Source organism: Sciurus vulgaris, assembly GCF_902686455.1.
Source record: "Sciurus vulgaris genome assembly, chromosome: 6".
In the NCBI taxonomy this organism is placed as follows: Eukaryota; Metazoa; Chordata; class Mammalia; order Rodentia; family Sciuridae; genus Sciurus; species Sciurus vulgaris.
The window spans coordinates 49,442,524-49,465,147 of NC_136466.1; the positions used below are offsets into that span (position 1 = coordinate 49,442,524).

At 34.2% G+C, this 22,624-nt stretch overlaps 1 protein-coding gene and 1 pseudogene across 2 annotated transcripts in view; one reads left to right on the forward strand and one right to left on the reverse strand.

The window, feature by feature from the left end:
* Window positions 1-22,624, forward strand: part of HSD17B4 (hydroxysteroid 17-beta dehydrogenase 4) — a 134,572-nt gene that overhangs the window by 37,690 nt on the left and 74,258 nt on the right. Inside the window, exons 8-13 of the mRNA XM_079145668.1 lie at window positions 1,034-1,221; window positions 12,220-12,311; window positions 16,286-16,310; window positions 18,120-18,248; window positions 20,969-21,072; window positions 22,199-22,435. Of these exons, the coding sequence (XP_079001794.1) occupies window positions 1,034-1,221; window positions 12,220-12,311; window positions 16,286-16,310; window positions 18,120-18,248; window positions 20,969-21,072; window positions 22,199-22,435 (775 nt within the window). The remainder of the gene's footprint in view (window positions 1-1,033; window positions 1,222-12,219; window positions 12,312-16,285; window positions 16,311-18,119; window positions 18,249-20,968; window positions 21,073-22,198; window positions 22,436-22,624) is intronic.
* LOC306664684 (large ribosomal subunit protein uL15-like) lies at window positions 4,705-6,396 on the reverse strand (annotated as a pseudogene). The gene has a single exon. The product of its transcript is annotated as a large ribosomal subunit protein uL15-like (transcript).

Below are 22,624 nucleotides of genomic sequence, written 5' to 3' on the forward strand. Positions count from 1 at the left end.
AATGATTGCCTAATGTTGAGGAAAGTATCTTCAAATATGTGTAGGCTTTTAAAATGTAGTGTTGGCACATTCTCATTAAATTAGTGTTTTTATAGTCATAGATTAATTGAGCTGAATAGCTTTGTATTTCTCATCTCCTACTTTTTATTGTTAATAATTTTCCTCTTATTTGGCATTTTAGAAAGAAGTGCAAACATTGAGAATTTAGTTGTACATTATTTTCTAAATCAAATGTCTTTTTGTGTGTCCAGTGACCAACTGGGGAAAGATGAGTGGCTATTTCCTGCTAACTGATATTGATCAGACCCAACTTAGTCTTCATAAACTGTTTAGGAACTGTAGGGCTTTTCTCATTTAGTCCTATATGTGTAACTCAAGAATGTGGTGGTGGACGTGCACTTACTCAGTGTATGCTGTTGTACTCTAGTGTCAGGGTCATCCCTGTTAACATCCTGGTTAAAGGTTGCGACATACCTTCTAGAAGCAAATTATTTGTGATGCCTGTTCTTAACTGAAGATTTCTGGTTTACCCTGATCCTTGGCATTTTCTGAAAATAAATGATATGATTTATTTTATTTGGTCTAATTAGAATGAGGTTGAGTCAGATTACAAGAGGGCATCATATATTGAGGCATTTAATATTATCTGGAAGAGAAGAGGGGCAATGTGTCAAGAATGGAAGAATTAGAACTGCTTGATATAATATTTCTTGCTAAAATTTTAACTTATATGTTGCTAGTTTATGTTATAAATCTTTATTATTGTTTTTAATAAATAACTAATATACATTATTACTCTTAATTTCATTTGGCTCTGACCAGGGATTCTTCTAAAATAGTTAAATCTTATAGTTGAATTTTGAGAGATTACTTTTGTATCAATATTTTTTTTTTAGATACGAATCATGACTGTGAGAAGCTAATGATCCAAGAGTTGCTTTTGACAGTTGCAGTAGTGCCAGAATAGGGTTAGAGTTGTAAATTTATCAATACATAGAAAAGAGACTATTGAGAAACTGATTTTTGTTTTTAGGATCATTATGACTTCATCAGCTTCAGGAATATATGGCAACTTTGGCCAGGCAAATTATAGTGCTGCAAAGTTGGGTATTCTGGGCCTTGCAAATACTCTTGCAATTGAAGGCAGAAAAAACAACATTCACTGTAATACTATTGCCCCTAATGCTGGATCAAGGATGACTCAGACTGTTCTGCCTGAAGGTAAGTTTACAGTTTTATTGCTGTTACAAATGTATATGTATGGGAAAAAACAGTACTTAATAAAATTATTTTCTTTCCAGTTTCAAAAGCATTTTGTGTAACTGTTTTTCAGTGTGGAAAATTTAAAAAAACTCAAAGGAAAATACTAAAAATGACCTATAATTTTAATATACTGAAGTAAACTTTCATCCTTTTTCTCTGCATAGATAGATGTGAATCCATTTGTAATGGGATAATAAATTCTTACTCTTTTATAATGATTATAGAAAATTATGTTACTTCACCTCCCCCACTACTGGGGATTGAACTTAGGTGACTTTATCACTGAGCTGTATCTCTAGTCTTTTTTATTTTTTGTGACAAGGGCTTGCCAAGTTGTTAAGTCTGGCCTCAAATTTGTGTTCCTCCTACCTTAGCCTCCTGAGTTGCTGTGATTGATTACAGGTGAGCACCATTGTACCAGGCTAATACTTTATTTTTTAGAGCAGTTTTTGCTTTACAGAATATCGGACAGGTAGTACAGAGAATTCTCATATACTTCCCCTTGTATCCAGTTTCCCACCGTGTTTAGTATCTTGTTTCAGTGTGGTATATGTGTGTTGAAGTCAGTGAACCAGTATTGATTCATTATTATTAACTAAAGTTTATAGTTTGTAATGGGGTCCCTTTTATGTTGTATAACTGTATATTCTGTAATGTTGTGTGGTCCACCAATATAGAATAGTTTGACTACCCAAAAAAATCCCTTGTGTTTCACTTATTAATTCCTCCCCTTTTCTTTTTGAATGCCTGGGGAAGATTAAAACTCATTCCTTTTATCATTTTTATCATTAATATATATTTTTTAAAATTTACTTTTATTGTAAACAAATGGGATACATGTTGTTTCTCTGTACATGGAGTAAAGGCGTACCATTTGTGTGATCATACATTTACATAGGGCAATGGTGTTTGATTCATTGTTATTTTTCCTCCCCCCACCCCTTCCACCCCTCTTTTCCCTCTATACAGTCCCTCCTTCCTCCATTCTTGCCTCCTCCCACCCCCATTATGTGTCATCATCTGCTTTTCAGTGAGATCATTCGTCCTTTGGTTTTCTGAGATTGGCTTATCTCACTTAGCATGATATCCTCCAATTTCATCCATTTGCCTGCAAATGCCATAATTTTATCATTCTTTATGGCTGAGTAATATTCCATTGTATATATATACCACAGTTTCTTTATCCATTCATCAACTGAAGGACATCTAGGTTGGTTCCACAATCTGGCTATTGTGAATTGAGCAGCTGTGAACATTGATGTGGCTGCATCTGTGTAGTATGCTGATTTTAAGTCCTTTGGGTATAGGCCAAGGAGTGGGATAGCTGGGTCAAATGGTGGTTCCATTCCAAGCTTTCTGAGGAATCTCCACACTGCTTTCCAGAGTGGCTGCACTAATTTGCAACCCCACCAGCAATGTATGAGTGTACCTTTTTCCCCATATCCTTGCCAACACCTATTGTTGCTTGTGTTCTTGATAATCGCCATTCTAATTGGGGTGAGATGGAATCTTAGTGTAGTTTTGATTTGCATTTCTCTTATTACTGAAGATGGTGAACATTTTTTCATTTGTTTGTTGATTGCTTGTAGATCTTCTGTGAAGCATCTGTTCATATCTGTAGCCCATATCATTAATATTTTATGGTATGAATGTTACCATAATTTGTTTATTCATTCACCTATTGAGGTACATCTTGGTTGCCTCTGGTTTTTGTCAATTATGAAATAAAGTTGCTATAAACATTTGTGTTCTGATTTTTGTATGAACATGTTTTCCACTCATTTGAATAAATACCATAAGTGTGACTACTAAATGGACTGGGTTTAGCTTTGTAAGAAATCATCCAAACAGCTGGTGAAGCGATGAATTAGAATTCTTGTTCCTTATTCTTGGCAGCAATTTTTATTGTCAGTCTTTTGGATTTTGGATTTTAGTTTAACAGCTGTGTAATTCTATTGTTTGAATTTGAAACTTCCTAGTGATGTATGGTTCTTGGTGAAAGTTTTCCTGTACATTATTTTTATTTTTCATTTATTTAACTTTGGTGAGTTATCTATTCAGATATTTTAAATTGAGGTTTTATGTTTTGCTTGTTTGAGTTTCCAGGGTTGTTTGTATATTTTGGAAACAAGTTCTTTATTATTTAGGTGTTTAGCAATTTTTTTTTTTCCCTGTAAGTGATTTATCTTTCCGATCTTTTAACCTCCTTTACTTTTGAAGGATATTTTCACTTGATATAGAATTCTAGGTTGATGGGATTTTTTTCAACACTTTAAATATTTAAATATTTATATATCTCATTTCATGTTCCTCTTGGTTATGTGGTTTCTGAAGAAGGTCTGATATAATTCTTAACCATGTTCCATTTTAGGTAAGGTATTTTTTTCCTCTTCTTCCAAGGTTTTCTTCTTGTTTTTGTTTTTTTTTGCCATCTGAATATGATATGCTTGGGTGGAAATTTTTAAGATTTCTACTGCTTGGTGTCCTCTGAGCTTCTGGATTTGGTGTCTCAATTTTGGAAAATTTTCAGCCATCCTTGTTTCAGGTATTTCTTCTGCTTCCTTCTATTTCCCTTCTCCTTCTGGAATTCCCACTGAACACTTTATATCTGTTGTAATTGCCCACAGTTCTTAAATATTCTGTTCCATTTTTCTTTTGTTCTTTTTTTCTCTTTGATTTTCAGTTTGGTAAGCTTCTATTGCCTTGTCTTTCAGTTCATTGATTTTTTTTGGTGGGGCTGGGGTTGAACCCAGGGCCTTGTGCATTAGCTAGGTAAGCACTCTACCAACTGAGCTATATCCCCAGCCCAAATTCATTGCTTTTTAATATTTCCGTTACAGTCATCTTCATTTCTGTCATTTTCTTCTGATTTTTTCAGTTTCCTTTTCTTTGCTTACAGTACCTGTTCTTTTACGTTGTTTACTTTTCCCATTGGAGCCCTTAGCACATTAATCATAGTTAAATTCCCAGTCTAATAATTCCCAGATCTCTGCCATATTTTAATCTGGTTCTATTGTTTGCTTTGTCTCTTGAGCCTATACTTTTTCTTGATTTTTAGCATGACTTGCAATTTTTCGTTGAAAGTTGAGCATGATGTATTAGGTGATAAGAATTGAGGTAAATAAACTGTTGGTGTGAGGAATTATATTTGTCTCATTAGAAGTTAGGCCACGTTTATTTTTTGCTTTAGCAGTTGGTATCAGAGGTGTTCTCTGTTATTTTGGGTTTGCCTGAGAACTCTTTGTTAAATAGAATTTGTGTCTTTGAATTCTCTCAGCTGTAATCCACTGTTACATTTGAACCCTATTGATGTGGCTGTGTTGCATTGGGAAGGGGAGGTGTTCTATGATGATTAACTCCAGTTTCTTTTAGTGGATCATCTTCCAGGGTCAGGACCTTCAGAAGAATTTCTACGCTTTTTTTTTTCTTTCTTTCTTTCCCTTATTTGAGATAGGAAGGCTCGAGGGGCTCTAATTGTGTAATTGGTCTTCCCTTAGGTTAGATAAGGCTCCGGTAAAGTTTTTTTTTTCAGGGCAAACCTGTGTAAAATAGAACAGAATATAACCATATTTCAAAGTGGTTAGTCTCTCCCTGCTCATGTCCAAAGCATGAGAGGATTTTTCTCTAGTCTTTACTGTGAGAATTTGGTGGAGCTTTTGGAAATAAAACTGACTAAAGTGTCAGGGATCTATTAATATAAGGCCTCCCTAAGATTAAGCTTGTTCACACTAAGCCTCTAGGACTTTGTCAGTTACCATTAAGTGTTCGTATAGGCTCTAAAAACTTCTGTTCCCAGTAAGCCATGATTCTCTGAATTTGCCTTTTTTTCCAGTTTTTCAGGTGGTAGTTTGCCATGTCACTCAGTTCTTTGGTGGAGTTACGCAGAGTTGTTCATTTTTAGTTTGTTCAGCTTTTTTCTTGGTTTGAAGATGGAAGTGATTGATGACCTCCAAGTTTTATGTGTTCAGTTGGAGAATGGAAGTTTAATTACTATTTTTTCCACTGTTATGTCATGAACATATTTCATATGTTCATATTTATGATGTTATGTCATAAAGATATTTTTAGTTGTACATGGATACAATATCTTTATTTATTTTTGTATGATGCTGAGGATCAAACCCAGTGCCTCATATGTACTAGGCACGCACTCCACTACTGAGCTACAATCCCAGTCCACATTTTCTTATTTAGTAAAATTGTGTAGGTTTTTTTTTTTTTTTTTTTTAATTTGTTAGCATTTAATGAACCACCAGCGCTCCATGTGGCTTTAAGCCACCAGAACACAGGCACCCCCAATACCCTTAATCTTCTCCTCAGCTCTTCTGAAGAATTTGACCTTCACAATGACAGGCTACTTTGGAAGCTCTCCCTTCCCCAAAACTTTGTAGTAACCTGATTGTACTACACCAATTACGGTAGCAGCTCCAGTCTTGTTTTTGGCAGCATTTACTTGTGTCTGTACACTGACCGCTGTCCACAATTTATCAACGTTGACAGTAGGGCAGAAGCTCTGGTTCCTCTTTAAGTGATAATGCCTCATACCAACTTCCTCAAGGTAACCTGGATGATATTTGTCGAAGTTAATCTGGTGTTGATGTATGCTACCAGCATTATCCTGGTTTCCTGGGTGCTTCTGGTACTGCCAATGAGGCCGTGTCCATGACTCACATGGCCCCAAAGTTTCCAGGTCTTCCTCAGTCTGGATGGCATGTCAGCTGCCAAGAGGAAAAAGCTGTGTAGGATTTTTTTAAGGGTTACTTTATATTTTACCCTATTCATATTCCATAATTAAAAAATACTTTCTGTGGTTATACTTCTTTTGTTAAAAAAAAGTAAACCTTTTATTGTACATCATACATAAAAATAGAGAAGAAAGTTTGAGGTAAAATAGTAATTCTGTTAAGTGGAAGATCACAGGATACATCCATATTTTTCAGGACAGATAATTTTTACAATGGGTCTAGTAGGTTATAATTACACTGTGCAGATTTGCATTTAGGTTCTAAAGAAAAGAATCTGTAGAGAAATCTATGCAATATATAATTTGTCCAGATTAGTTTTCATTTGGGGAAAGGAGTTCTGAAATATCTTCAAAGTTTACTCAGCAACTGAAAATCTTTCAAAAATAAAACTATTAAAAAAAAAATAAAAATAAAACTATTGGGAACTGGTGTGTGGTGGTGGAAAAGAAAAGCTCCCTCAGTTTTTGGAGGGAAAACTTTAAAATTACTTAAATGGCTAAGTTTACTTGGTGCAGTTAAGAATTAAACTTGTCAATTTTAACATTGCTGTTATATCTGAAATAAACTTATGTGGTGTTCTGGTTAAGAAAAAAAAGAATAAAAAGAAAGTAGAGAACTGTAGAGCTTCAGTGAGGGTGTGATTCAGCTGTAGAGCACTTGTCTAGCATGGGTTCAATTCCCAGTACTTCTCAAAAGAAAGAAAAAACAAAAATCCAAAGCAAAGCAAAAAACCCCAAAATCAAAACCAACAAACCCCCCAAATCTCCCAAACAGAAAATTGTGTACCCCTTATCCAGCTTCAACAAATCATGAACAGTGAAATAGCCAATTTTGTTGTATGTATTTTGTTGCCTCTCCTTTTTTTCCTATAATATTTCAGAGTAATTCCTAGATACTGTATTTTACCAAATAGGCACTTGGAAACGAATCTCTAATAGATGGAGCCATTGTAATTATAATGCCTTTATTGCATCAAACAAAACAATTTAACATCACCTAATACCAAATACATATTAAAATGTTGTGGTTTTATAAAAGGATACATTTTTGGAGTTGATATATTTCACTAAGGATCTTAACAAGGTCTGTAGGCATTTAACATACAACAGTTCATTTTCTTCTTTTTAAAAGCTCTTTATTTGTTGGAAAAAATAGTTGATTTGTTCTGAATACTGTTCCTCATTCTCTATTTGAGTAGCCTTGATACTTAAGTGCAAATCATTTGACCACATTTGTGTGGCTGTTTTTGGATACTCTGTTGTGTTCCAGTGATCTATATGCCTCTCCTTTTTCCAGTATCATGTTTTGAATACTGTAATTTTTATGTTAATACTTGGAATCAGGTAGTGTGAGTCTTTTTTTCATGTTTTCTTGAAAATATGAAATTAAAAAATTTAAATTTATGATTGAAAGCCTGTTTATTTAGTTATATAATAAATAGAGTATTTGAGTTTTGGAGAAATGTTTATGATATTTAGTATTTCTGGGCTTTACATATTTCTTTTTTTTAATTTTAATTGAAAATCATAAATTTACATAGGGCAATATTGTTTGATTCATTCTGTTATTTTTTCCCTTCCCCCCACCCCTCCAACCCCTCTTTTCCCTCTATACAGTCCTTCCTTTCTCCATTCTTACCACCCACCTTATCCCTAACCCTAAACCTAACCCTACCCCTAACGCTAACCCCTTTTACCCCCCTTATATGTCCTTATCTGCTTATCAGCGAGATCATTTGTCCTTTAGTTTTTTGAGATTGGCTTATCTCACTTAGCATGATATCCTCCAATTTCATCCATTTGCCTGCAAATGCCATAATTTTATCATTCTTCATGGCAGAGTAGTATTCCTTTGTGTATATATATGCCACATTTTCTTTATCCATTCATCAGCTGAAGGGCATCTAGGTTGGTTCCACAATCTGGCTATGGTGAATTGAGCAGCTATGAACATTGATGTGGCTGTATCTCTGTAGTATGCAGATTTTAAGTCCTTTGGGTATAGGCCAAGGAGTGGGATAGCTGGGTCAAATGGTGGTTCCATTCCAAGCTTTCTGAGGAATCTCCACACTGCTTTCCAGAGTGGCTGCACTAATTTGCAACCCCACCAGCAATGTATGAGTGTACCTTTTTCCCCACATCCTCGCCAACACCTATTGTTGCTTGTGTTCTTGATAATCGCCATTCTAATTGGGGTGAGATGAAATCTTAGGGTAGTTTTGATTTGCATTTCTCTTATTACTAGAGATGTTGAACATTTTTTCATGTATCTGTTGATTGCTTGTACATCTTCTTCTGTGAAGTGTCTGTTCATTTCCTTGGCCCATTTGTTGATTGGATTGTTTGTATTCTTGGTGTAGAGTTTTTTGAGTTCTTTATAGATTCTGGAAATTAGCGCTCTATCTGAAGTATGAGTGGCAAAGATATTCTCCCACTCTGTAGGCTCTCTCTTCACATTACTGATAGTTTCCTTTGCTGAGAGAAAGCTTTTTAGTTTGAATCTATCCCAGTGGTTGATTCTAGTTTTTATTTCTTGTGCTATGGGAGTCCTGTTAAGGAAGTCTGATCCTAAGCCAACAAGTTGAAGGTTTGAACCTACTTTTTCTTCTATGAGATGAAGGGTCTCTGGTCTGATTCCGAGGTCCTTGAATCATTTTGAGTTGAGTTTTGTGCACGGTGAGAGATAGGGATTTAGTTTCATTCTGTTGCATATGGATTTCCAGTTTTCCCAGCACCATTTGTTGAAGAGGCTATCTTTTCTCCATTGCATATTTTTGGCACCTTTGTCTAGTATGAGAAAATTGTATTTATTTGGGTTTGTGTCCATGTCCTTTATTCTGTAGGTCAATGGTACAGAATAGAGGACATGGACACAAACCCAAATAAATTTTGGTACCAATACCATGCCGTTTTTGTTACTATTGCTTTGTAATAGAGTTGAAGATCTGTTATTGGATACCCCCTGCTTTGTTCTCTCTACTGAGGATTGCTTTAGCTATTCTGGGTTTCTTATTCTTCCAGATGAATTTCATAATTGCTTGCTCTATTTCTGTAAGGTACATCATTGGAATTTTAATTGGAATTGCATTGAATCTGTATAGCTCTTTAGGTAGTATGGCCATTTTTACAATATTAATTCTTCCTATCCAAGAACATGGGAGATCTTTCCATCTCCTAAGGTTTTCTTTAATTTCTTTAGTGTTCTGTAGTTCTTATTGTAGAGGTCTTTCACCTCTTTTGTGAGATTGATTCCCAAGTATTTTATTTTTTTCGATGCTATTGTGAATGGGGTAGTTTTCCTAATTTCTCTTTCTGAAGATTCATCACTTATGTATAAGAATGCATTGGATTTAAGAGCATTGATCTTGTAACCTGCTACTTTACTGAATTCACTTATGAATTCTAAGAGTTTTCTGGTGGAATTTCCAGGTTCCTCTAAATATGTAATCATGTCATCAGCGAACAGGGATAGTTTGAGTTCCTCTTTTCCAATTTGTATCCCTTTAATTTCTTTGGTTTGTCTAATTGCTCTGGCCAGAGTCTCAAGAACGATATTGAATAGAAGTGGTGAAAGAGGGCATCCCTGCCTTGTTCCAGTTTTTAGGGGGAATGCTTTCAGTTTTTAGAATGATATTGGCCATGGGCTTAGCGTAGATGGCCTTTACAATGTTAAGGAATGTTCCCACTACCCCAATTTTCTCTACTGCTTTGAGCATGAAGGGATGCTGTATTTTATGTTTTTTCTGCATCTATTGAAATAATCATGTGATTCTTGACTTTAAGTCTGTTGATATGGTGAATGACATTTATTGATTTCCGGATGTTGAACCAACCCTGCATCCCTGGGATGAAACCCACTTGATCATGGTGCACTATCTTTTAATATATTTTTGTATGCGATTTGCTAAAATTTTGTTGAGAATTTTTGCGTCGATGTTCATTAAGGATATTGGTCTGAAATTTTCTTTCCTCGATGTGTCTTTGTCTGGTTTAGGTATCAGGGTGATATTGGCTTCATAGAATGAGTTTGGGAGGGTTCCTTCCTCTTCTGGCTTTACATATTTCTAAAAATGTCTCCATGATACTTTAAAAGAAGCTTCCATGACATGGTACAAAGCAGTTGAAAAGTGGAATTATTTTAAAATTAGCTACTTCATGGGACACGAGTATTTTATGGTACTATTTCCTTTTTATATTCATACTAACATTCATTTTGGAACCTGGGATTTCATTTTCTCAATCAGTAGGTAACTTTTCTGTACAATATATTTTAAATTATAACATTTTATTGTCGTTTAAAATCTGTTTTTTTTTTTTTTTTATTTTTTAAAATTTTTACTCATTATGGTTTCCCTCATGGGTGCTTGGTGGTTTTTAATTATAGGCTCTTTACTTGGTGTTCATCTGTGTTTATTCTCTGTTTTAAATTGGCAGTGTTTTCTTCAGAGAGGATTTACCTTTGCTGCTGCTGGTAGCCAGGAAGCTTAACCAACATGGTCTATTTCAGTCTTCCTTGAAAGTTGAAGTTCAGTGTATAACAGTTTAGGGTCAGAACCCCTTCTAGATGCTGGCCTACCTCTTAAGTATTTAGGTATCAGAACTGTTGTTGGAATTTGTTTTCAGGGCAACCCTGCCTTCCTTGCAGTGTGGAACTGAGGACATTTTTCTTTCTTTTTGGTTGTGATTATTCTTCTATCTCAGCAAGTTTCAAAATAATACCATTTCTGGTGACAAAGTGTTTGTCAGACTGTTGGCTTCATTATAATGCTGTATCTCTAATGTCATGGAAGAAACACTGCTGGAGTAAGTAAGACTAAGTTCTGATTTTGATTTCACAAAAAACTTTATATCTTACTAGCTAATGGGATAACTCACACATTTTATTTATCCTTTTAAGTCTTGTTTTTTTTAATTTATGAAATTGAGTTTGATACTGGCTAACCTAGCAGATTGAGAATGAACTAGGAAGCAAGAATACTGACTTATAACATTAGTGATATGATACAAAATCAGGTACAAAGAGCAGAAATATTTTTCCTAGTGGTTTATATTCATTTTTTTTCTCTCAAGACAATAGATAAATTAGATTTTATAGATATGTTTATTTTGCATTCAGTATAAAGTTAGTCATCTCAAATATCTGAATCCCTGTATATAAATATCCTTTAATATTCAGTTTTGCAAATTGATATATGGGAAGTTGGAAGAATGTTAAATTTTGAGATGGATAGTATATAGGCTGAGAATTTGTTTTATTGTGTAATTTGAGATAGTTGGGGTCTTCCTTTGATTTTCTCCTCACATGTGTAATGGAAAGTGGAGAACAGTATGCCATTGGATTACACATGGGTTTGAGATCTTTTAGAGACCATGAAGTGAAGATTTTGTAGCTGTTCTTTAATTTATGGAACTATAAATGCATCTTTGATATTTTATCATGTTAATATAAAATTATATTACATCATAATACAGGTTTTTGCATTTATCTAATTCTTTAGATAAGATATAAGGTATAAAGCATAAGGTACAGTTTTATCTCATTGGAATCTTGGAACAAATTGGTGGAATATTCAGGGAAAGCTTTTTAATTACCAATTTATAGATGAAGACACAGGGAAATTGAGCAATGTTCCCAAGTTAAGTTGCTCACCTGTAGGGCCAGCACTAAATTCTAGGTCTTCATGTTCCTTATGTAGTAGTTTTTTGCTCTACTAAGCTGCTCACAGAGGTGTGCAATGAGAAAATGATGCTTATGTTTTGTTACTCATCAGTGATGATTGTAGGGTCTATTTCAATCATTTTCTGCCATTATAATTGTCAAGGATGTTTTCTAAGACTCTCATTAAATAGCTGGAAGAGTGGCGTACTTTTGGGAATGAAGGGTACCTAAGATCCTCATGTTATATACAATTTTACTTACCAGTAACATTTTCTCCAGGATAGTATGTTACCCATCATGAAAAGTTATGTCTAATTACTGCAGTTTTAGAAACTTAATAATGTTTCAGGTATGTCTCAATGAGAATGAAAAGTTCCAAAAACTTCTTATATTTGAGAATATACATTTATGTGTGTTTGTTTTTCTTGTTTATTTAAAGTCTCTGAATTATCTATGTAAGAAGTTTTACCTACATAAGAAATTTTCACAAAGCAGAATTACAGATAAAACATGTACATATTCTTGTTTGTAATTTTTTTGGTATTTATTTTAGATATTTTTGAAGCTTTGAAGCCTGAATATGTGGCACCGCTGGTCCTTTGGCTTTGTCATGAGAGTTGTGAGGAAAATGGTGGCTTATTTGAGGTATTCTGAAACTTGCTGTTTTCTCCTAAAGCAATATTAATGTAATTCTATATAAAAAATGATTTTAAAATTAGTGTTTTTCAAATGCTAATGAAGCCAGAATTGGGGACAGGCAGTTAGTGTAGATATAGGGATCGGGTCAAATCAGGGAAATGGAGGTCATGAAAGCTATCTGCCTCTGGAAGTTGGAGACTTCAACATTAGAGGGAGCAGAACTTGTCACCGGTAAACGGTGGTATCACTTACATTTGTACAAATCTGCTTCAGTTGATGTAACTTACATAGTTTTTAATAGTATGTTTATGTTATTAAAGTACAAGGGTAGACTGATGTCCTTTTGGAGAAAGTAACTTCAGCTTTATAAATTATGTTTTCCCATAGTTCTCCATTTCTAATATCTCACTAAATGAAAATATGGCTAGTTTGATATGTTTAGTCAAATATAGAAAATTTCATTGATTTAAGAAGCCATGCAGCTTCTTAAATCTTATAAAATGGAAAGATAGAACTTGACATGTAGAGTCAATTGGGTCAGATTTTGAGATCTTGTTAAGGTAATCACTGACTTATTGGGATAGTGTATAAATTAACCTTCCTGACCTTTAGTTTTCTTGAAGTTGATTGTGGCACCTTGTGTTAGCTTTCTGCCATTATGACAATATACCTGAGAAATCAACTTGAAGGAGGGAGGATTTATTTTGGCTCAAGGTTTCTGTCTAGTCATTTGGTCCCATCGCTTTGGTCCTTTCACAAGGTAGAACATGATGATGGGGAGCATGTAGTGGATCAGAGCTACTCACTTCATACCAACTGGGAAACAGGAAAAAGGGGCCAATGACAAGATACACTTTTCAAGGATGTGCCCACAGTGACCTACTTCCTCTAACTAGGCTCCACTTCCTGGAGTTTCTACCACCTCCCAGTAGCACCACCAGCTGGGACCATGTCTTTAACACATGAGCCTTTTGGGGGACATTCTAGATCTAAACTATAAGACAACTACATATAATTTTAAACCTTTAACATTATGTCTGTTATATAACAGTCTTCCCCAGAATTTTATTTATCAGTTATTATATCAGGAATTTAATTTGGGTGTGACAGATCAATAAATACAACTTCTAATTAAAATACCAGAGGACAGTGAAGAAATTCTGTCCAAATAAATAGAAGGAACCTACGTATCATAAAACAGAGAACTGGTCAAATGGTCTTACAGACCCTTATAAAGGGATGTCCTTACCAATTGAAAGAAAAAGGTTCTTGGGAGCAAGATCTAACTTTCCATGGTACACTAAGGATAATGATTAAAAGTTCAATACACTGAAGATTTAATAGGATATCTACAAATAAAGTATAGCATTAAAATCCACAAAACAAAAACTGTGGGAAAACAGATGTAGAAACACACCATTCAGGATTTAAGCTCCACCTTCCCAGAGAAGACAAGTAGAACACAAAAAAACCAATGTCATCTTGTACCTGAAGCCAAAATTCATAGAGTAAGTGATATAAATTTTATACCCTGCAAAGCAAGACAGTTTCTTCTGGAGTAATGATGGTATATCCATAAAAAAAGAGTGTTAGGTCATATAGAAAACTTAAGTATATTTCTCCAAAGGATCATTGGGTTAAGGAGCAAAAAAATATAGTTAAAAATATTTAAAAAATACAAATAATGAGCACATCTGTTTTTCTGCCTTAGAAACTCTAAGAAACAGCTAATAACCACATATAAAAATATATAAATATTAATAAAAATAAATAACTATGTTCACATAGAGATTACAAGAGTAAAATGATATTAAGCAATAATGAAATAAACAGTTAAGGAGAGATGAAAAACAAGTGTGCAAATGTAGATTTTTTAAAATATAAGAAATGGTTCTTTTTAAAACATACATTAGATTGAATTGCAAATACAACCATTAAAAAATGGGAGGCACAGGCAAATACCCAGGCTCAGAGGGGGAAATAAGCTTGAGAAAAGAGGGAGTGAGCAAAAGTAAGAGACTGCTATTATTCTCATCAGTTTTCAAGTGAGTATGATAAGCTATAAAATGCATGGTTTACTAGGAAAATGTAATTTACAAAGTGACCCAGATGGGCAGAGTACATCAATATCCTAATTGGTGTAATAAAGTTAAGAAAGCAAAAAATAAAAAAATAAAAAAAATACAACTTACTGTTTCAACTTTAAAAGAAAACTTTTTATTTTCCCCATTCCCTTTTTAAGCTGATTCATGTATTTTTGATTACTTGTTTGAGTTTGATCTTTTTTCCTAACTTGAACTATTATTATTGGAACCTCCTTCCTTCCATTTTTTGATTCTCTATAATAAACATGTTGTATGTAGAATACTGTGACATCCAGAACATTTCTTAGTAGCAAAAGAACCTGGCTCAGTTTGAAGGGAACAATATGTTATTAACCTGTTACACTTGAATGAAAAGCTGATGAGTAAAGGGGAAAAAAAATAATCTTCATATAGCTAAGTAGAGATATATGCTTCCTCCTTTCTAATCATACCCATTGAATGTGAATTGTGGAAATCAGAAGTGGAAGGAACTTTACAAATCTAATTTTATAGAATAGGAAAATTTAATAATATCAGGTCATCTGGAGTTTAAAATTTAGCCTGGCCCTCTTTTATCTAATTAAGGAACTTTTAAAATTACTTAACTTTGTAAATGATACTTATTATACTGTAAACAAAAATGCATCCTCTTTGTGTGAAAATTTTAACTATACAGGAACATATACAGGAGAAAATAAAAATTGCCTACAGTATCACTACCCAGAGAGAATGAATAATATATTTATGTATTTCTTTCTAGTCTTCTTTTAGATGTGTAATTTAAACACATATCCAAAGTCATATAGTCATGCTGAGGATAAAGTTTTATGTTGTTATTTTCATTTACTCTATTGTGAACATGTTTAGTGAGGAACATTTGACATGCATGACTGATAAAATATGATGAGGTGTTTGTACTATTCTTACTCAAACCACCACTTTGCAAAGTTCTGATAGATACCTGGAGTGGCAGATACAGATTTTTGTTTAGCAGGATCAGTTGTTTCTAGCATCTGAGAAGAACTTGTTACTATTATCACTCCCCAAACATGGTAAAAGGCAATCTCTCTTTTGTGTTATCAAAACCACTGCTGATTTGTATATTCTAACTACATCAAGGTTCATCAGATATGTAAAAGGTGTGGGTATATTAATATAAAGGCAAAAAGATGATGAAAAGTCACATCTTTGTTCCTAGAGCCACCAAGATGCGTGCTGTCTACTGACACATTTTTTCTGTCATACACATGTAGAATTCGAATAAGTAGTTCTGGCACAATGTAGTTGTGTTTGAAAACGTGCCAGATTTTCTTTTTATTAGACATTTTTTCCCTCAGGATTTTCCCGAATCTCTAAAAATGTAGAAATATCAAATTTATATTTCTGTGTGGCAGTTGGTGTTTGGTCATTTGCCTTATCTCTATATAAAGATGTTTTACTAAAATGATTATATGTAATTCATTAAGTCAAATACTCTATGGGCTTTGATTTTTTTTTTTTTTAAGTTCATTGTTTCTTTTTAGAGGGACATTTATTTGAGACTACGTGTAGAATTTACATTGTATAAACTTCACAGTAACTACATCAAGTATGTGTTGTTATTCCTATTTTAAGTATGGTGAAATTTGAGTTTAGGGAGGCCAAATGATTTGACCAGGGTCACATAGCCGGTCAGTAGAAGATATAGCATCAAGCCTTGGCCTTTACATTGGGCTTTTTCAGGTTTCTGCTGTGATAACAGGAACAGGGTAAATCATAGGATCAGTGGACTTTTGTAGAGCCATGTTATTTTCATTCCTCATCATCTAGCATTCTAGATAGCTGCCTTTATTTTAAATTTAAAAAATTCTCTAAGTGATTATACATCTTCTAATATATTTCCCTCTCTTTTGCTAGGTTGGAGCAGGATGGATTGGAAAATGTAAGCCTCTCAGTTTTTCGTTTGCCCGTATCTCCATATCTTTAAATCTACATTTTCATTATAGCTGGGTAATAAGAATTTTGTGAAGTGCATAATCACTAGATCTAGTGCACATATATTCAGACTTGAACATTTTATACAGCAGATATTCTAAAACATGACACTTGTCCTGCAGGTCTGTGTGCTTTTGGAAATCTGTTCTTTCTGGAGGCAGTCCTTATCCAGGACTTCCTGTCTTATTCAGAAGTGGTGATTCCTTCATATAGCAAAGTCTGTTTATATTGGTATTTACCCTCCAATATCTTTGACATTCCACATACTTACTCTTGCTGTTTCAGCAAAGAAGTGAGTGGGAGGGAGAGTTGCTTTTGAAAAGATGGGAGGAGCCTATTCTAAATGGCATAGCAGGCAAGTTCTCCAAGTCTTTCATGTAGTTATTTCCTTCCTGTAGCATAAGACATCAGGAGAATGAGGAATCACATTGGATAATGTTCAGAGACAGAAACTGCAACTGATTTGGGAATTGTTTTCCTTCTCTTCAATAGTAAATTCATTTAGCATAAATGTTTTCCTGTATCTTAAACCTAATGATAGTTGCTTTATAGCATTTAAAAAATTATGAAAATTCTAATACCTTGTATTCAGTTAGCTGTTGGTATCAAAATTAATCCCATAATTAATTGAGTTATTTAAAAGACTGCTGGGACTGGAGGGCCTTGGTGCAACATATTGTAAAGTATTAATTTTTTTTTAGCATTAATGACTGTTCTCTCCAGTTGTTAAAGTGATTTAGTTCCTCAAGCATTTGGGTGTCTTTTAAAAATGTACCCATGTATGATAGGAAGATAAGTGCTGCAATAAAAGCCTTATCTGGTACTGTATCAATAGGAAAAAAATCAAAAGCAGGCATTTCTAGAATTCCACAATACAAATCTTAAATTTAATAATTATCAAGTGCCCTCCTGTAATCCCAGCTACCCAAGAGCCTGAATCAAGAGAATTGCAAGTTCAAGGCCAGCCTGGGAAGCTTAGAAGAACCCCATCTCAAAATAAAATTAAAAAGGGCTGAGGATATAACAGGGGTAGAGCTCTTGTCTAGTATGCATGAGGCTCTGGATCAAATCCCTAGTACTGGGGTGGTGGGGGCAGTCATCAAAGTCTGATAAGTCTGATCATTATACTTAAATAAGGTTGCCAGGGTATTTATTCTTCTGGATTTTAAAAGGAAACAATGTTAAAAATTCTCCTAATGAAATTTATTTAGTACTCATGTTTTCTATAAATCTGTGCAGTTTAATTGACTTCTTGTAGAAATGGAGGAAGGGTAAAAGAGGATAAGGAGAAATATATGTGACTATCTGATAAACTAATTTTTTGTTTACTGAAATTTTTGACCTGTTACCACCCCAGTCCTCAATTTGCTGCCTAACAACTGTGTTCTATTAATCTTCATTTTATATAAAAGAACAGTTAAATATCTTTACTTGAGTGATCTGTGATCATCAGGTAAGTCTTTTGGTGTGATTATTTTGTAATTTAACTTTTAGATTCAGCATGAGATTTTCCCTTTAATAGTGCCTGGCACAAAGGAATTTTTTCCTTCAAAACAATTTTTTTTAGTTGACATATTCCTCATGGGTATTTTAGGATAAAGGCATTTTAATGCTTGTAGTAAAACTGTACAAAGTGGAACCCTTTTTTCTAAATTTCCTTTTTCTCGAAGTTAAAAATTTAAAGGGCTCTTATGCATCTCTTACTGTTTTCCTCCAAATTATGTTCTCAGTATCTTGATTTTGTTTCTATAATTAGTACGCTGGGAGCGGACTCTTGGAGCCATTGCTAGACAGAGGAATCAGCCAATGACTCCTGAGGCAGTGAAGGCTAACTGGAAGAAGATCTGTGACTTCAGTAATGCCAGCAAGCCTCAGAATATCCAAGGTAAAAAGAATCCCAAGCCATTTAACCCTGATTGAGGAACCAGAGGCATCAAGCATTTTCTATCTTGTGGTATGGATTGGCTTTCTAAACTGTGATGACTTAAATAAACACTTGTAACATATGTAGTATATTGTCTGCTGTAGTAGGTATTAGAACTCTTCATATTTAAGATATTTATGTCCCTCTGTCATTTTTTTAATATTTGTTTTTTTGGTTTATGCAAGGCTGGGGGATGGATGGCACAAGGCGTTTACTTATTTGTACTAAATGCACCTACTTTTTGGCTGACAGTTGATCTTAAAATCTTCTTTTATCTAGACTTATACTTCTAGTTTGGCCCCATTTTTCTCTGTTTCCTCCAAAGTTTATTTAAGCCTGTTTTAGTTAAAGGCTTGGCTCTTTTCCTTCAGTGAATAGATGTGGCTTTGCTTTAACACTTTGCTTTTGCTACTGTTCCTCTCACTTTCTGTTATACCTCATCTTGCTTTTATTACCTCTGCATAATTTTAGTACTTCTTTAGAAATACTCAAACCCAGATATTCAGCAAAATCTTTCCAGATATTCTGGGCTATGTTGATTTTTCTGTTAGTTGAGTTCCTACCCACTTGAACATCTAATTACCCTCTAAATTGTAACTGCTCTCCATTGCTTTTTTCCATGAATGTATGGTTTCTTAATTGCATGGCAAGTTCTTTGAGGCAGAGATTGTACCTTATATGTAATTCTCTCTCTTTCTCTCTCTCTGTCTTTTTAAAGTCCTGGGGTTTTGGGCATGATAGATGGTGTTCTATCATTGAGCAGCACCCCAGCCCTATATGTAATTTTTTTGTACTTGGTATTATCGTAGTGCTGAACTCAGAAGGGATTTAGTAAATGCTTGTTAACTTGAATTATTTAATCACCTACAATATACCCATATAAAGAAAGACTAAATAAAATTTACATTTTTTCCTACTAAAACTCACACGTGCATATCACGTGACATTTTTAAAAAAGAGTTTTCTGAGAAAGATTATGAGTGAGGATTGTTTTATAGATAAACATTTTTCCTTTTTCCTCAATAATTTTATATTCAAAGTTGATAGAAGAATATATCTGAAAAATGACTGTTCTGGTCTTACTTTTGTTTTTTTTTTTTTGGTACCGGGGCCTGAACCTAGGGTCACCTTACCACGGAGCTACATCCACAGTTATTTTTATTTTTTATTTTGAGACAGGGTCTCACTAAGTAGCTTACTGGTGAGGGTCTCAATAAGTTGCTGAGGCTTGCCTCAAACTTGAAATCCTCCTGTCTTAGCCTTCTGAGTCTCTGGGATTCCAGGTGTACCACATGCCCACCTGGTTTTTACTTCTTATTGATACTTTCCTTCCTACTTGTACACTCTTAAAATTTTCATTGTGCCTTTTCTCAATGAGATGATAATATAATTATCATGTCATAAATTGTCGCAATTTTATATTTTGATATTTGGAATACATTTTGTTCTGTGAATAAGTTCCTTCAATGAAAATAAATGAAAGAAAACGGAAAAGTATATTAAAAACATTTCTCTGATTTTCTGCCTCAAAAATGTTAGACTATTATTAAAAAAAAAAACTCATTATAGGAGAAAATAAGTGTAATAAAAATAATAAAAAAGTCATCTTCTCTGTAAGAGTTGACTTTCCAGAGCACCTATTTTAGTACTTTCAGTTTAGAGATGATGAAACTAAATCTCAGAAAAACGGACCATTGTTTGAGCTAAGAGTTAATTCAGGTTGAATATCTCTGAGTAAAATGCTTTTAGCCTGTACCATGGTGCCTTTTAATTAAGTAGCTTTTTCTCAAGACAGTAGGCGGAATGGGAAGGTAGGGAGAGGATCAGGCAAGAGACTTCTTCAGTAGCGTGACTTGTAATAGCAGGTAATGTTGGTTGTCTCAGACTTTGTATTTTGTTTTTTGTTTTTGTCTGAGTTCAGAAGGAAACCAATATCCCAGAGCCTTCAGAAAATCTTAATATGTATGTGGATGCCCCATGAACTTCTTTACAGCCTTTTAGACTCCAGAACAGCAGCTTCTAGTTCCTGTCTGGAGTCACTGTTCATGACATGTTTGTCTCTGAAAGTATTTTGTTATTATAATATTATTTTTATTTTTTGGTGGTTCGAACCCAGGGGTAAGTTATCACTGCCTGCCCTCCCACCCTTCCCCACTATTTCATTTTTTAAGATTTTGAGACAGGGTCTTGATAAGTTGCTGAGGATGACCCTGAACTTGAGATTCTCCTGCCTCAGCCTCTCAACTCACTGTCATTACAGGTGTGCCTGGCAAGAATTTTTAAAACTACCTTCAGACCTGGGATGGAGGTATTGGCATTCTTCAATCCCAGGGAGAACTGATGATAGAGAGAGAAGGGAAATTAGTTGTCTTTCCACTAGACAGACAGAAATTACATATCTGTAGACAAGTATCCCACTTTATGGATTTATAAAACAGCTCAAAGATAATGAAAAGCTCTGAGTCAGTCCCCTTAGATAACCTGGGAAGAGTATGTTAGACAGTACATTTGATTTATTTCAAAGTCTTTCACAGTTTTTTCCTACAAAAGTCTAACATCATATATTCAGTTCATGAATAATGAGGGGGTTTTTATAGTTGGCAACTGTTCCCTAGCTTACTGTTGTTTTTTTAGTCACATTTTAAACAAAGTTTTATTTTCCTTATTTTTCTTAATTTTAGAATCAGTTGCAAGTATGATTAAAGTTTTACATAAAATAGATGCAGAAGGAGGAATTACAACAAATCATACCAGTCATGAAACATCTACAGCCACTTCAGAATTTGTAAGTGGGGAATGTTGTCTTCTCTGAAACTTATCCTTCCTTCCTCCTCCTCTTTCTTTTTCTCCCCCTACTGCCCCTTAATTTTTTTCAGATGCAGTCACTCGCTTTGAGTCTCTAAAGGTATGCCTAATAATGAAGAGAAGCACAGCATAGATGCTTTAAAGTAGAGGATAGTGATAACAGGAATCTCATTTTTAAGCTTGAGAATGTTCTCAGTGTGTTATTGGCATTTTTACTTTAAAATAGGGCTCAGCAAAGTTTTGGAGGACATACAGCAAATATTTTAGGTGTTAGAGGTCACATACTGTTTTTAACACATAGTATTCCTGTTTTTCTCTTTCTTTCTTTTTGGCACTAGATATCGAATCCAAGGCCTTGTGCATGCTAAGCACAAGCATGTGCTCTACCTTTGAGCTATACCCCAAGTTATGTATATATTTTTTAACCACATATTGAAAATGTAAAAGCCCTCCTTAACTTCCAACCCTTGTTTGCTGATTCCTGCTTTAGGATAAAAGTGACTGAAGAATTGGACATAATTCTTTTATAATATGTGCTTCACACAGTAGCATGCATATCATCTCTAAATTGAAAAATCCACCATCCAGTTAGGCAAGGATATTCCTGGAAAGAAACTTTATGTTAAATCTCAGTTTAACTGAAACTGTTATTAAGCAATTTAATTTACAAGCATTAAGCAGTGCTTTGCTCATCTGTTTACAGTGAATTTTATACAGTTGATTCTATAAAACAGTTTACTATCCCTAATTATAACAAATTCATCCTTTTTTGGATTTGGGGTAGCCAGTATTTGCTGAATTAATAAAGTTTCCATTGTTAGAGACAGGAAAGTTGAAAATGAGATATAATATCTGTTAGCAAGAAGCAAGCAATTATCTGTAAATGAAGTCCTTTTCTAGGCATTGCTTGTTTTCTATGTAAAATATCAAATATAATGAAATGAATAATGAATAAATACAGTGACATAATTATGTTCCATAAATTAGTTAACATTTGACTCACAGCTGTTCAAAAGCAAAGCTAGGTATATAAATAGTTATTAGCTTTGAAAAGTTAAGACTTCAAAAATATCAATGAAAAAATAATTTTTTCAACTTTCCTATAGACTGGAGCTATTGGCCATAAACTCCCTTCATTTTCTTCTGCTTACACGGAACTAGAAACTATTATGTATGCTCTTGGAGTGGGAGCTTCAGTCAAAGATCCAAAAGATTTGAAATTTGTTTATGAAGGAAGTTCTGATTTCTCCTGTTTGCCTACCTTTGGAGTTATCATAGCTCAGAAATCTATGATGGGTGAAGGATTGACAGAGATTCCTGGACTTTCAATCAGCCTTGCAAAGGTATGCCTAATAAGAAACTTATGCTTGACTTTTCTTCTATTTCTTTAGATGTTACCAGTATACATACTATATGCATGTGTATATGTATTACATGCATGCATGTGTGTGTGTGTGTACACATATATATAAAACATGGTTTATAATAATGGTTAGTTTGGGAATAAAGAGTTAGCATATCTTTTGTTTTGA